This window comes from Myzus persicae, unplaced genomic scaffold (genome assembly GCF_001856785.1).
Source record: "Myzus persicae strain clone G006 unplaced genomic scaffold, MPER_G0061.0, whole genome shotgun sequence".
Lineage (NCBI taxonomy): Eukaryota > Metazoa > Arthropoda > Insecta > Hemiptera > Aphididae > Myzus > Myzus persicae.
In genome coordinates, this window is record NW_019102958.1 from 257,886 (window position 1) to 275,073 (window position 17,188).

At 28.8% G+C, this 17,188-nt stretch overlaps 1 protein-coding gene across 1 annotated transcript in view; it reads left to right on the forward strand.

Annotated features, from left to right (window-relative positions):
- LOC111033490 (laminin subunit beta-1) overlaps positions 1-16,441 on the forward strand; it is a 23,459-nt gene extending 7,018 nt beyond the window's left edge. Inside the window, 30 exon segments of the mRNA XM_022314243.1 lie at positions 2,839-2,960; positions 3,040-3,170; positions 3,251-3,419; positions 3,555-3,683; positions 6,207-6,365; positions 6,487-6,718; positions 6,823-7,011; positions 7,795-7,974; positions 8,579-8,795; positions 8,944-9,055; positions 9,132-9,293; positions 9,531-9,660; positions 9,766-9,893; positions 10,354-10,549; positions 10,629-10,772; positions 11,003-11,234; positions 11,302-11,465; positions 11,526-11,750; positions 11,847-12,040; positions 12,101-12,197; positions 12,268-12,459; positions 12,531-12,711; positions 12,799-12,980; positions 13,130-13,365; positions 13,465-13,647; positions 13,711-13,899; positions 13,966-14,129; positions 14,188-14,329; positions 14,447-14,780; positions 15,847-16,441. Coding sequence (XP_022169935.1) covers positions 2,839-2,960; positions 3,040-3,170; positions 3,251-3,419; positions 3,555-3,683; positions 6,207-6,365; positions 6,487-6,718; positions 6,823-7,011; positions 7,795-7,974; positions 8,579-8,795; positions 8,944-9,055; positions 9,132-9,293; positions 9,531-9,660; positions 9,766-9,893; positions 10,354-10,549; positions 10,629-10,772; positions 11,003-11,234; positions 11,302-11,465; positions 11,526-11,750; positions 11,847-12,040; positions 12,101-12,197; positions 12,268-12,459; positions 12,531-12,711; positions 12,799-12,980; positions 13,130-13,365; positions 13,465-13,647; positions 13,711-13,899; positions 13,966-14,129; positions 14,188-14,329; positions 14,447-14,780; positions 15,847-15,986 — 5,255 coding nt within the window. The 3' untranslated portion in view covers positions 15,987-16,441.
- Positions 16,442-17,188: the final 747 nt, after the last annotated feature.

A 17,188-nucleotide genomic window follows, 5' to 3' on the forward strand; every position in this document is an offset into this window, starting at 1 on the left:
TATCAAAATGTAATAAAATATCTTCAAATCATTAATTTAATTATTGATTTGGACTTTTTTTAAAACTTTTAGCGTATTTCTAAAATTTTACATTTATGCATAATATTGTTTTAAAATCTAAAATCTTGCAACTAATTATTAATATCGTAGTACTCGTAAATTTTTTTTAAAAATAATTTTATATGTTTATATTTTATAAGTTAATTCACTATTCATATACCTAATAATTAATAACAAATGTTTAATATAGATGATTCAATGTTTTTTAATTGAACCCACGTTTAACAAAAAAAATTATATTGAAACGATTAAAAATTAAAACATTCACGTTAAATGTTATGTGACTACGATATTAACGTATACTTAGGATAAAAAAAAATCCGATTACAAAATAACGAGACCAGTTGTTAAGGTGTACTATATTATTAGTCTCGCTTCGCTCAAATTAGCTAATCATAATAATATAGTGTTATATTTACAAATATTATTATTAAAAAATAATACATTATATAGACAGAGTGGTTTTCTAAGCATTTTCATTACCATTTTCCCATTCAATAGTATATTTATTAAAATTCTGATTTTTAGAATTTTAAAGTACCTATTCCCAAAGATCATATTCTAAAATTCTGATATTTTTTTTTAATGCTACTTTATGAGTATCCTGAGGTTATACAAACTTAAATTTTTCAAATGAGAACCCACTTATTTGATGAAAATTATTTAGTGAATATTTATCTTGAAAATGTTGAATCAAAATCAAAATTCTAATGAGTAGGTAATTTCTGAATTATTAAAATGTTTATACTGAGAATAATAAACCTCAAAAACGGTTTCACAAAAATATAAACTGTGTGTAATACTAGATGTAGTATTTAGTATATTGGATCATTTTAATAAAATATTTATATTGATAGATCAATGGTATTTACCCAAACTCCATATCTGCTTAACTCGTTAGTCATTACCATAGGCACATTATCCTTAATATACAAAGTTATATAATTCAAAAACTATTTGTTCAAATTTTAATTTAGGTTCTTTGAAATTCTCAACAGCAAAAAGTATCTGCTGAATAATTAAAAGTGATAAAGGTTGGTTCTTATTTGAAAAACAGAAGTTTGTATTGCCACAGAAATTTTGTCAACGATAGTTCCTAAGTGGTACAAAAAAATCATAAGTACTCGAAAATATGATCTTGAAAATTTGTACCTATTTAAATAGAATTTGATTATTTGCATAATTTAAGAATAAAAATATTATGAGCATACTCAACAAATCAATCTGTATACATAAGTTACGACTTATAGGCAAAATTTGGACAGTTTAGGACAATTCAAATAAATGCTTAACGATGTTCTGTGTTGTCCAGGCATTGTACCTATTTATTTTATTGTGGACAATATGAACTTTAAAAAAATATATTCATTTATTAGGTGTATTATATTACATTATTAAAATATGTTATATAATTTAATGTTTTTGCTAAAATAACAGTAATATGCAACCTAACCAATGTATAATATTATGTAAAGAGCTCTTCATTGAAGTTGAAAACGTGTTACAATTAAATATAATGGGCTGGAATTGTAATGCCTTCCAAAATCCCAAAAATTATTTGAATACTCAAAAAATTAATTATAAAAATAACTTTAAATTTGTTCATAAGAGCTTAAAAATTAAAAATATATATATAAGTGTATTTTTATTTTTTAAATAGAATTTTACACATAAAGTACAATAGTATTAGACATTAGTATTTAAATTTAAATTTAAATACAAGTTTTACAGATAGCTAAATTTCACAAAGATGGGCTTATTTTAATCTGAAATAAAAATATTTTCATAAATTATCTATTGATAGATATAGATAGATATATAAATATTGTACAATAAATCGTTTTTGAGCAGTAACTTTCACGTTGCATAGTTTACACTTTTACAGAATAACGCCCATCAGTCGGTAAAAAAAAGTTCAGTATGAAAATACGTTAAAAATGTATTTATTACAGCTTAAAAATTATATTAGAAAAATTATGTTACTAAACATATTTAATTTAATTTATTTATCATATTAATTTAAAAAAACAAGTACCTATTCCTCAAATATGTACAATGTACATTTTATTTAATTGTATTAAAATTGAATTTATTTTATAACTACAAGTTTGACTATCTGATAAAGTAGGTACATTGGACGATAAGCTCGTGCCTATTTATTATTTTATCAATTTAGTTGATTACATACTAAACGTGATTGTTGTTTGCGATCAGACGCCGAAAAGCGTGATCAAATCAACTAAAGTTTAAGAGTTTATAGATAAATTCTGAAAAACGCCCTAAAAAAGTTAAATTTGTAAAAATTAATTTCTGAACACATTTTTTGCTTACAGACCTATAAGTGTTAGAACATCAGAAAAAAATGACATTGCACCTAAACCCCAACCCTAAATATTACTTTAAGGCCTAAGGGAGGCGGCAAGGAAATTATTAAACCAGGGTGATTAGGACTCAGTAATATGATCGATGTTCGTGTTAAACAAAAAAGCAAATATAGAGCTTCTAAATTACTTGGACTTCGTACATCAAAATGTCATGCCAGTAATCTTCGTTTTTCTGTGACAGTAAACGATAAAATAGGTATTAATAAAAGTGGAAATCAAAAAAACTTGTAAAATGCCTATTTATGTTAATAAAACGATAAAAAAATAACTTATAAAGAAAATATTCGAGTTTGTTAATTAGGATTGTTATAATAGTTGTTTCTAAAGTTTTTTTTTATATTATTTTTTTTACCTTTTAGATATTAATTGTTATATGTTTATCGATTGTTTTTAGTTAATGTCGGAGCTTATTATTCATCATGCGACAAAAGTTCATGTTACCCGGCTACTGGAAATTTATTGATCGGTCGGGAAAACCATCTAGTAGCATCTTCGACTTGTGGTTTGAAGCAAAGGGTTCGTAACTGTTACATTCTTCCAGGTTACGAATAAAAAATAAAAATGTATACTAACACTTAAATAATTTATATTTTAGGAAAGATATTGTATTGTAAACAATCTTGAGGATCGCAAAAAATGTTTTTGGTGAGATTCAAGACAACCGTCTCAACCAAATGCAAAGTATTCGCTAAGTCACAGGATCGATAACATTGTTCATGCGTCCGGGTAAGATATTAGCTCACGAATATGTCTTGTATGTACGTACGTTCTAAGAGTTATTTTCTTGCATCTATTACGTTATTTAGTGGTGTAACTACACAATGGTGGCAATCGGAAAACGGCGTGGAAAACGTCACTATTCAATTGGACCTCGAGGCTGAATTTCATTTCACACATTTAATTATTACGTTCAAGACGTTTCGGCCGGCAGTGATGTTGGTCGAGAGATCTTACGATTTCGGAAATACTTGGCAGGTAAGCGAGAACACTCAGAAAACAATATTTAAATGTCCATTGCATCATGATACAGGTGCCGTTTGGGCAGAGTTATATGATATAATACTTAATGATTATAGCATTCATTTTTTTTAAATTTTTTTTTTATTGTAGGTGTATAGATACTTTGCGTACGATTGCGATTCCGTTTTTCCAAACATACCAAAAGAACCGCCACGCAATTTGACCGAAGTCGTTTGCGACCAGAGATATTCTTCTGTACCTCCTTCTGCGAGTGGTGAAGTACGTTACCTAGTCTTTCATATGTTTTTGTTCTTTATTTTAACGTTTAAATATTAGGTGGGAGCTTCTTAAGACGATTGATCTGGAAAAATAATCATTAAATAGTTATTAATTTATTTAAGTTATTTAAAACTATAAATTGATATTTTATGGTAGGTACCTTCAACCGGTTTATATATTAATATTATACATAGGTGGTTAATACCTACTTAATAAATACGTATATATTTTAAGACAAGATCAAATGTATTTATAGCGTTTATTGATTTAAAAGTTGAATGGAAGTTTCTAATTAGTCTATCTTCGACTTAAAAATGATTGAATGTAATCTGCTGATACATTCAGTACTTCAGTAATTTATAAATGTTTGATTTAATTTATATTTACAATTTTTTCTAAATGGGGATAAAAAGCCAAAGTTGCAGTTAGGTTTATTTAAGTTTCAAGGTTCAAAATCGAATTTGAAGAAAATTGAATACACAAAAATTATAGATATTGTCATAGAGTTTTCCCATATTAGGTATAGTGACGGGCAATAGTCAAACGGTTTATTTTTGTCATATTATCTTACAGAGCCAATGACTAGTGTTCACTTTTTATGTGCACGGTGTAAGCTTTTTATTAGCTTTTAACAAGAAGATATTACAACTCAACAATTACAATACATGCAGATGAATAGGAATAAAATGTTTACATAAAATGTAGAGACCTAATGATAATATTATTAAACTATTATTGAACTTCAAACTTTAAAATTCCCAATAGATTTCAAAAGCAGAAAGGAAAAACAAACAAAAGGATAATTAAAAACGGAAATTTTTATGCAAATAACCAGTTTTTGAAAAAATAGATTTTTTTTTAGCTGTTATACATGAAATTTTCACTGAATGTTTGTGTTAAAATTTTCTATGCACCATAACATTTTCTAAATATTTTGACTCGTGTTGTACTATTAATAGACATACTGATGAAATTTTCGATTATCATTTGTTTTTTTAAAACTAATAGCAAAAAAATATTTTTTGTTCTGTCAAAAAACTTGAAAATATAATAAAAGGATCCTTGTAAGTTTTTGTTAGTTGAAATTAAAAAAAAAGTTGAGCTTAAATCCACAATAATTTTTTATGAGCTTTGGAATTTTGAATTTTGACAAAATTCGTAAATATAACGAATATTTGCAAAAAATTTTGAGTTAGATATTCATAAAAAATGTTATTAAAAATTGAATACAAGATTCCTTATAAGTTTTTTTACTTTTATCAAGAACAAATTTCTACCTTAAAGTCAAATTTAATTTTTATGAGCGTTTGAAGATTCACTCGATTTCTCATGTAGCGATTTTCTTATTTTATTGTAATTCAAAAACGAATAATTGTAGACATTTGAAATTTACACCATATATTTATTTCATCAATTCATATACTTTTAAGCTGTGGACGGAAATTTTTTATTTTTTAATTTTTTTTCTATAAATGTAAATAAAATTGTATTGGTATGGTCAAAAAGCATGAAAAGTTAATACAAGACTCTTGATATATTATTACAATAGCAGTTAAAAAATATTTAAAAAAACATAGGCACAATTTTTTTTATAAGCATTTTAAGTTTAAATTTTGACCAAATTTCTCAAGTTTAAAATTGAAAAATGATTAAAAGTATATGAATTGATAAAATAAACATATTTTTTATTACTAACCAATTAAAAAGTAGGTACGGTAAAAAAACTAACTTTTTATCTTTATTTTTGTTTGTTTTCTAGTTTATTTATAACTGGCGATAAGATTAGTAGTTTGTTCCGAAAATTATACTTGGCAATTCTTTAGCGATTAATAATTATATTTAACCTTTTTAGATTTAAGTTTTCAAAATATTAAAATAATTTGGTTGTTTCTACATTAACATACATCATATTTATTTATAGAAGCTTGAAACATTTAATTTTATAAATAACCTAAAATTATCAAATCAATGGTAACATTTAATTTATATAAAAAAAGCACTTTTTAATTTAAACTTGCATTTTAACAAATTAAAATGAATGCTGTAAGTTTAAGTTTTAATTATCTACATATTATAACGAATAAATAAGGTTTACATTCCTTACCTATATAAAAGAAAATATGTCACTTCAATAAACTTATCTTCATCACTAATCAGCTAGTAAAACAAAAATTGAAAAATAAAAATATTATGTCCCCTTCCCCTTGAAAAATTCCTACTGATGTCCTCGACTATCTGTAAAGAAATCAAAATTATTTAAACCTTTACAATAGAGTTTAAGGTTCAATACATAGATCTATACTTCAAACAAAATTTTTGTTTGGGGTTATGTATACATAAACAATCAAAATTACTAGTATTAAACTGTGCCCTGTGGTACATTAAAATATATATTCTCTGCTATAAACTTGGACTGTCATTGTAGCCATTTAAAAGTTTTTACACAAAAAATATATCAATAAGATCTCATCTGGGTTTCAAAAAGATACTAAACACGAGTTTGTTGCTTTTATTTTTACACAGGTAATTTTGAGAGTGTTGCCTCCCAATCTACACCACATGTATGACGATCCGTATTCGCCGGAGGTACAAAACCTGTTGAAGATGACCAATTTGAGGATTAATTTCACCAAACTTCATACGCTCGGGGACGATTTGTTGGACAACCGAGATGAGATTTTAGTAAGTAGATAAAATAATTTATAGGTAAATGTTATAATAGTATGTAGGGTCGGACCAACCTTACACGGTGGGTAATAAGATATGATGTCGATGATCCATGTTTTGATTTGCGTATATATAGGAAAAATACTACTACGCAATCACAGAGATGGTAGTGCGAGGTAGTTGTTCCTGTTACGGGCACGCGTCCAGGTGCTTACCACAAGACGGTACGACCAGCAAACCGGACATGGTGTACGGCCAGTGCGAGTGCACCCACAACACCAAGGGCCTCAACTGCGAGTCTTGCGAGGACTTTTTCAACGACTTCCCGTGGAAACCGGCAATCGGTCGACAAACGAACGCATGCAGACGTAAGTTGATCTCGCTCGCAGTCTTGGCGATTATAACAAATTAAATATTGAAGTGCCTACCTATTCTATTCTCGACTGTGTTGTTGTTTTTTTTTTTTTTAAAGGTTGCAACTGTAACAATCACGCTACCAGCTGTCACCACGATGCTGCTGTGTTTGAGTTGACCGGACGGATGAGTGGTGGAGTGTGCGATGGGTGCACTGACAACACCATGGGCCGGAACTGCGAACAGTGCAAGCAATATTTCTACCAAGACCCCACGAAACCGTTCACGGACCACGATGTTTGCTTGCGTGAGTTATCTAATTATTGTTGGGATTAAAACACAGTGTTTAGAAAGTTCAAAAAGAGAACTCGTTCAAGCTCACATCCACAATCGTGGCTTCATTATGTTTTCAAAGGAACACTCTCACGTTCATGTTTATTAAATTATTTATTTAAAAATAAATTACATTCTATGCTGATATTTTTTTTAAATTTTTAGTTTGTGTGTAGATAGTAGATACAAATGTAAAATACACTAAAAAGAAAAAAAAGTTCTTTAAAAATATGAAATACATTCACATTTACACTTCATTTATAAGAAATTAGTGACGTTCACTAAATATGAACATGAACACGTTGAAGGCGTGTTCACGAGCGAGTCCTTTCCAAACACTGTTAAAATATTTTAAAATTACAGACGGTTTTAAGTTATGACTTACCTACTTTTATTTTAAAAACAATTTCGAATGAGTTTCTATAAATGCTGATGAGGCAAAACGTCGTTTCCGAACTGGTGTTTTTTTCATAAAACATTTACGATATTATTGAACTGTAGTGTCTTACCATCAAGGGCGGATACGGAATCTCTGTATAGAGAGGGAATTTAAATTAAAAACATTTTTACAGTGTTGAATTTCAATAATTAATACAAAATTAAATAATATTATTTTGTGAACGGGAGGGACACTTGTGACTTGTCCCCAATGCCCTACCCCTGGATCCACCCTTGATTACCATAATTATTTTTAAAATATGAAATATATGTTTTGAAAATAAATCATCCTAATAACAATATTTTAATACTTGCGCAGCTTGCGATTGTGATCCTGGTGGTTCTTTGGACGACGGAATATGTGATTCAAAGACTGATCTGATCAACGGATTGGAGTCTGGCCGATGTCACTGCAAACCCAATGTCGAAGGTAGACGGTGTGACATGTGCAAAAACGGATATTGGAATTTCAGCGAGTCAAACCCAGACGGATGCCAAGGTACACAGTATAATATAGACGAGTTGAAAGTTGGTTTTTAATTGAATATTTTTTTGTGGATTAAGCGGTTCTAGTGATAACCTATAAGCTTATTATAATAATATGTTTTATTATATTGTTATTATTGTTTATACCAAGATAGTTATTTTACAAGGCTGCCCAATTTATTTTAGAAACTTATAAGAGAAGGCTGTAGGTAATTTAAATTACATTTAGCTAATTAGTCATCTTGTGAACAAGACTTGCTTGCATTTATGATGCTTCTATACATACTATATAGTTAAATTAATAGGTATTTAAATAAAATTAAGTTGTAAGTTGCTCATGTTTTAATAAGTTAAATTAAGTCGAATGTCAAATTAACGCATAAGCCTAGTGATAACTAGACACGCCCTCCTATACATTGAAAAAAAAACAACGAAATTTAGAGAAATAATAATAATAATTATTAAAACGCATTAGAGTGTTGGCGGCAAATTCAAATGTGTTGATAGGCCTTATCATTATGCTATAACTACGTTGTTCTTTACTTTTAGATACTTATATATATTTGTATAAAATGTAGGTATTTACCTATAAAAACTAACTCGTGTTATTGTAATAGTGTGCACGTGCAACACCCAAGGAACCGTGGACAATCAGGGTTGCAACAAGGAGACGGGAGAATGTACGTGCAAGAGGTATGTGGCCGGCAGAGACTGCAATCAATGCATCCCGGGCTTCTGGGGTCTATCCGACAGTCAAGATGGCTGTAAGCCGTGCGATTGCGACGTCGGTGGAGCGTACGACAACATGTGTGACGTCCTCACGGGACAATGCTTGTAAGTCGTTATTTACGTGCTAGTCAAAAAAATTCAAAATAAATAAAAATCGGATAGGTGTGTTGTAAATTTGATAATCTCTTACGACAGCTACCTATTTCTCGAACTCATGATGTATCGGTCGTTTATATAATTTCCATATTTTTAGGTGTCGACCCAATTTATCAGGACGCACTTGCAGTGTACCGGAACAAAACTTCTTTGTCGGCCCCGTTGACATTTTGGTCAGCGAAGCTGAGTTATCCAATTGTGGGCAAGACGTAAGTATTTAACTCTTGTATTTTTTTTTTTGATTTTGTTGCATAAAATATATTCAAACACGTTTGACATTTTCAGAACTGTCAAGTATTCATTCGAGAACCCTACAGAGATGGCAGGGATAATACATGGACCGGTACAGGGTTTATGAAAGTCTTTGATGATGCCGAGTTAGTTTTTGACTTGAAGAATATACCAGCTACGACAAATTATGAAATTGTCCTCAGATATGAACCCCAAGTGAGTATTGTTCTACAATTTGTATCCGCTATACTGGAAGTGAACCAAAATGATGTTACCTATATGCAACAGCTGTATAATATAGATTGAAAATACACGAATATCAGAATTTGGAACCATTATAATATTGTATTTCCAATAAAATATTCAACAGACATTATACATAAATTTACATTATTGAACATTTTTGTTTGATATAATTATAATATTGTTATTTAAATGAATTATGATTTACAGATTCCTTATGATTGGGACGATGTCAGAATTACATTGGAAAGATTGAAACCCATTGAACCTAACAGTACCTGTGCTGAATATGAAGTAAATTATAATGCTGGAGATATTAGAAGTGTTTTATTACCGCAAGGTAAGTCGATGATTTAAAACAAACAATTGCTGTGATCCAATATGCCATATTACCGTATTGAGTATCTACTAATATAGTCTAAATATTATGAACGTGTGTTTTCAGATTCTAGGTTTGCTATAGCTACGCCACCAGTATGTTTAGAAGCAAAAAAAGAGTACAAAGTGAAAATTAATTTCCAAAGATATAACAATAGAACAATTAATCCGTCTGCGTCAATACTAGTGGACTCGGTAAGCACTTAAGAAGTAAAAATATTACACACATGTTATAACATTTTCAATAGAGTATTGTGGTATTCAGTATGTTAGGCTTTGTATAATAGAATATTTGAATTAACTATTTTAGTAAGGGTTTAATTTATTATGCATGAACCATACAGAGTCGTTCAAATATCATATTAGGTATCCAATTGGTAGTTTTACAAATGTAAAAACTATTCTAATAATTAAGAAATAACTGTTCTAAGTACCTACTTTAATATTATGTACCTACCTATAATTAATTGAATTAACAATGATGTGCTTTTAAAAAAATAATGAATCAATAAAATAAAGTCTTCATTTTAAAACCAAATTGGTCAGCCTCTGTCTCAACCAGAATAGATATTATATACCTAACTACTATATTTTCAAATTTTTTTTTTCAAGATAGAAACTTTAAACTTAAAAGTTTTAATTTTTATGATTATAGCTTGTATTAATACCACATGTGGAAAGTATGCCATTTTTCCAAGGATCACCAGCCAACGAACAACGACTTGAAGAATATAGACGTTTTAAGTGCAAAGAAGCATTCTATACTATCCGTAGAGATCATTTACTTGATTCTGATGTTTGTCAAAAATATCATTATAGTGTTGGTTTTTATTATTTGGATGGAGCATTTTGTAAGTAAAATAACTAACCAAAATCTATAAAAAATATATTGTTGTTTGACATTTGATCAAAATTTGATACTGTGTTTAGCATGTGAATGTGATCCAACGGGCTCAACTAGTGCCATTTGTGATTCATTGGGTGGAAAATGTACTTGCAAACCAAATGTAGATGGGAGGAAATGTAATCGTTGTGCTCCTGGTACTTATGGATTTGGCCCAGAAGGGTGCAAAGGTATTTTTTTTTATTACAAACAATTTAGTAATTAACAATATCAATAATTTAAATTTAAATTTATTTTTAATATTAAATATTAATACTTTGAATATTGCTGTTCAATTTAAACTGTGGGTTAAATATATGTAAAATTCAGCCAATAGCTTATATTTTTTATGTAGTCTCTGTGTTTATATTTTATTTGTGTTAAATTATTGGTAATTATTTGAATTGTTTATCTTATATAGCATGTGACTGTAACAGTGTTGGAGCTCTGGACAATTTGTGTGATGTTTCAACTGGACAGTGTAAGTGTCGAACACAGACTTATGGAAGAGAGTGTGATCAATGTGAACCGGGCTCATGGAATTATCCAAATTGTCAGCGGTGCATGTGTCATGGACACACAGACGGATGTGACTCTCGCACCGGAGTATGTCTTAACTGCCAAGGTTTTACTGAAGGAAATAATTGTGATAGGTGTGTATTATGAAAAATTTGTTTAAGTTAGCTGCTTACCGCGTTATTATTATTTTTAAATGCTTAGGTGTATTGAGGGTTATTACGGGGACCCTCGTTTGGGAATAGACATTCCGTGTCGAGCATGCCCATGTCCAGGAACGGTCGAATCTGGGCATTCCTATGCTCATCGATGTGCTTTAGATTCAAAAACACAAGATGTCTTCTGTGAATGTCAAAATGGGTACAAAGGTAAATTTCCGCTCTCGATGTATTTTATTTTGTTGTTTGACAATGTGTTGTTTTTCATAGGTTCCAGATGTAATATGTGCGATGAAAACTACTACGGAAATCCAGAAGTTCCTGGGGGTGTATGCCGGCCTTGTGCTTGTAATAATAACGTGGACATAACCAAGACAGGTAACTGTGATCCTCACAGTGGAAAATGTACGCAATGCTTGTTCAACACAGAAGGAGATAATTGTGAAGTGTGTAGAACAGGTTATTATGGTGATGCCATCCATCAGACATGCACAGGTATAGTTAATATTACTATTTATGTTAAGTAATAATATTAGAAAACAAAAAGATTTATAATCATGCCAAACTGTGATTTTTTTATTAAAAATACAGAATGTGTGTGTGACTTTTTGGGATCACAGTCTAGAGTGTGTAATTCTACCACTGGACAATGCCCTTGTTTACCTAATGTAATTGGGTTGTCTTGTGATGAGTGTAAACCCAATCATTGGAAAATTGCTAGTGGAAATGGATGTGAACCGTGCAATTGTGACCCAGTCGGATCTATTTCTGAACAATGTAACCAGGTATGATAAATTATATACAATTATGCCTACATTTTTTTTGTAAAAATTATTATATTTTAGTTCGATGGGCAATGTAAATGTAAACCAGGTTTTGGTGGAACTCAGTGTAATCAATGTCAAACAAATTATTGGGGTGATCCAAATAAAGAATGCTATGGTGAGTAGTTTTATAAATATTTATTAGTACAATGTATATACTAATGAAATGTTAATTTGAAATGTTTTAGCCTGTGAATGTAATCCTGAAGGATCAGCTACACAACAGTGTAATCAGACTACTGGACACTGTAATTGTATGTTAGGAATAGGTGGTGAAAAATGTGACTCTTGTGCAAGAGGATATTTAGGTAAAGCTCCTAATTGCAGTCCATGTGGAGAATGTTTTGAAAACTGGGATCAAACACAAAAAGAGCTTAGTGGTAAAATATAATTTATGAAGTAAAAATCTTAAAGATTTACAATTCAATTATTGACTTACTTATTATATTAGAACAAACGGAAAAGGTTTTCAAATCAGCATCGGAAATAAAAGCTACCGGAACCACAGGTGCTTATAATAACCAATTTGAAACTATGGAAAAGAAAATATCTGATGTAAGAAATATATTGCAAACAACTACAAAAAGCTCAACAGATCTTCAAACATTAAATGATGTCATTGATCAACTCAGGTATTTATCATTCACCAATACACTATATACTTATAATAGTTTATACCTACCTACTTATAATTACTTTTGTTTTATTATTAAATACAGGATTAATCTCACTACTATGGATCAACTGAATGTTGTTACAAAAACAATTGATAACACTATGCAAAGAGTTATTTTGGCTAATTTAACATTGGGAAACCTTAAAGCAAAAGCAATCAACTTAAAAGAAACTGCACTAAGCTTAAAAAATAATTCAACTCAACTTCAAGAACGAAATGTTGAAGGTAAAAAGAACATATTTAAAAGCTTATATTGTTTATATTGTTTATGCATGGCTTAACAGCTATGCAAAATATATTTTCTTCTGCTAATAATCAAATCATGTTCTAACTAAATACTAAGATATTAAATTTAAATTAAATATTTTTTTAAGGTGCATTAAACCTAACCAAAGAAGCATATGAAAAAGCAAAAACATTAAAAATGGAAGAGAATATACAAGATAAATTACTATCTGATGCTGAACACCAGTGTAAAAGAACTGAATTGTTCTTTGGTCGAAATGTAAATTCTTTTAATCAAGGTATTAAAGATAATGAACTTACATTGGAAAAATTAAATGAGGAGATGAACAAATTGAATCAAGAAATCCCTAAATTAAACCAACAGGTATGATACAAAAATATAAATAATTTAAAACCTACATTGATGTATGTATATACATATTATTATTTAATATATGTCTAATGATATTTAAAAAAAAAATAGATTTGCGATAAAGGTGGTGAAACTTGTGATAAGCTCTGTGGAGGTGCAGGTTGTGGTTTTTGTGGTGGTTTATCATGTGAAGCTGGTGCTACAACTAAAGCAGAACGTGCTCATAGCTTTGCTAAAGAAGCACAAAAACACATACGTGATAAAGAAGCAAAAGGCGAAGAGTTGTTTAGAGGTGTAAGTGGACCAAATGTTATTATTAATTTATTTTAAACATTAATATGTTTTAATTGAATATAGTTATCCCAAGCAAATCAAGAATTAAATTTGGCTTTGGCTAATGCTAAAGACATTGCGGAGGTGGCAAAGAGGGCAAAAATACAATCTCAGAGCATTCTAAATGAGAGTTACAGTTTATTAGATAGGCACGATAAATTTTTGAATCCTTCAGGAGTCCAATCTACCGACGTTGCAATGAAAGTTGATAAAGTAATATATCATATTTAATTATATAATAATTATAGGTGTGAAATATGATTTGCTTATTTATTATAGGTTCTGAAATTAAATATTAACTTAAAACCCGAACAACTACGTCAACTTTCAGAAGACATAAATAAAACATTATCTCTACCAAAAAATATTGATACAATTATCAATGAAACTGCTGATGATTTATTATTAGCTAAAACGTTAAATGAAGATGCTGAAAAGAAACAGTAATTTACAAATATAAAGATAATCTTTTATTGCATTTTAATATTTTCTTTAATTTAGGATGGCTGCCAAAAGCATACTTCAGGTTGCCGAACGCGTTGAAACAGCTTTAGCTGAAGCACAAAGTATACAAAAAAATGTTGATGATGGTATATTAACAACAAATCAAAATATTGTGGATGCAAATATTAGCATAACAAATGTTAGTTACCTACTTCCTTAGTTATAAACTTATAAACTTATAAATTATAGTAGTGACTATTAATATTCTGCAAATTTTGTCTTGTGATATTTATACAAATTTTTGTTTGTTATTCAGGTTAAAACAGAAACAGGTGTTACCCAAGAAAATGTTCAGAAAGTTTTAGATGATATCAATGTTATAGAAAGTAAATTGAAAACGTTACAGACCGGGTTCTTAAAAAATGTCAGAGACGCCAACGAGGTCAAGTCAGAAGCTAGCACTTTGATACAAGAAGTAGAAGATACTGAAAAAAAAGCATCGCAATTATTAGCTTCTTATTATGAGGCTAGTAACAAGTTAGAAAACCGCGCACAAATTGCAAAGAGCACAAAAAATAATTCACAGAATTTATTAGAAAAAGCTAGTCAACTATCAGCCAACACAACTTTAAAATTGAGAGAACTAGGAGGTAAGGAAATTAAGTTATTAATAAACTAATAAAAATAAGATACATATTATACAGTTTTAATTTTAAGTCCAAGTTTGAAAATAATAACTATTTTGAAATGTTAACTAGGTATTAGGTATAACGATACAATAAATATACCTTCCAAATTCTGTTTTTATTTTCTGGTTTTTTGTTTTAATCAAACATTAAATTTGCTCTTTCACAGTCAATTATACAATAATATGTATTATTTTTCATTTTTTTTTCTATAGGCAATATTAGCTAGTTACCTATCTCAAGTTTTCTTCAAAATATTATTATGATAATAATTTTTATTTTATGTGTTCAACTCACTTGTATTATCTATTTAAACTAATAACTAATAAGAAATAGGTAGGTATCATTATTATTATTATTAAACCATCTGTTAAAAGAGTAAAAAAAAACATAAATTCCCTGTCTTATGTATAAAAAAAAAAGTAAAAATTAATCTCCTTATTTCACTTTTTGTGATTACATTATTGAAATTAATGTATTATAACCTATTATTGATTTAAAATAGCCCAGTCAGGCAAATTAGACAGTAGGAATAGACAGGTGGAATGTTGAGGAACTCTGAAACTATTAAGTAGAGTGGGTGCATCATATGTACCATCAATAATTCTCTGGAAAAAGTTTAAATTTGCACCAACTCTTCTGCTGCTAATGTTTCTAAATGTAATATATGTAGTACAGGAGCAATGCTCCTGGAGCATAGTTATGCAATATATCATGTATGGTTGTTATTGAGTATGTGGCTTGCGAAAGAGAGCCTTTGTATGCTCTCAAGAAATAATTTAATATGAATTATATGGTCATTTGAATTTAATGAATTAAGTACAAAATACGAAATAATTGTACAATATACAAATATTTTTAATGCATTTTTATGGTCATTTTAAGTGCTCTTTTTACCATATTAATCTTATAAAAACATACAATACCGTCAAACATATAATATTTTAAATTTGATGAATATGAACCTAAACATATCATAGAAGATTAAAAATTATGTTTTTAATGTATTTACAAATATATATTGTTTTAGATGCTGAACAAATAATTATTAATCAAGAAGAGTCAATTTTAAAGCTTATTAAGGATGTAGATGAATTGAATAGTATGATGTCAGCAAATTTAGATAAAATCAGTTCACAGTCTGATCACTATCGGACGTGCAACAATTAATAAAAATGATTGCAGTAATATATTATTTCAATTGTTGAGTGTCATATATTTATTTTTAATAGTTTTCATTTTTTAAATTGTGTTTATTTATTTTACTTATATTTTATGTTCTTTGCACGCTGTATTATATTTAATAATATTATGATATTTATAACATAATTGTGTTCATTACATTTAAATATAGACTACTTAGTTTCTGACTGAGAAAATAATATTTTATACACAAAAAGTTTATTTACTGTAACTGAGTATGATGTAAATGTTTGATTGTACCTAATTTTAAAATTTTAATTGTAATTGTTTATAATTATATTATATTAACATAAATACATGTTATGAGTTAAGTCTTGATAAGAAATTATGTAATCAACACAATATTTTTTTCTGAATTTATAACTAATAATTATTATAAGTTATTATCTATCTATAATAATCCAACAATTTAAATATTAAAATGTAGTTTTCTGTATAAATCCAAGTCTCTACAGTCTACAGTGTCTACACTAGTACACTATTATAGACTTTAGTTTCCTTATAATACTTAATTCATACTTGTCTAATTGGTTTGTTATTACACAATACATTATACATTGCTTCTAAATTGTACACAGTAATACTGTACTCAAGACCGGCAAAAGGCACAAGAAGCAAAATTGTTTTAATATTCCACTTGAGGAGGTACAGAGTGCGACACAAATGCTCGATCAGTTAAATATTTCTATGAGATTAGAGTTGACCAACGGTCAATTGTTATGCCTCTTATAGTATTTTTAAAAAGTAAATGTAAATCTGGCAAATTAATACTGTTGGCTGATGGTCCAACAAATCACAAGTTGAATGGTGAAAGAAATGTATTTGTACATTGTTTTGAAATTTAACAAATGTCAGTCTTTTGGCAATATTAACCTTTAGTGGAGATGTGGAATGTACTGGTAAGCATATCTTTGTAAATGTATGTAAAGTTAGTCTTCGTACCTACCTAAATATAACCTATTTCTGAAAATTGTTCATGCGAACATTAATTAATGGTAATATAAATGTAGAGTAATAAAATATATTAATATATAACTATTAGATACATAAATATATTATTCTAAAATTCAAATTGTATACCTAAATAAGTAAAACCATTATTCTTAATTCTGTGTTTACCTTATCAAAATGTATAAAAAAACTAAATACAGTACCTATGTCTGTATGTT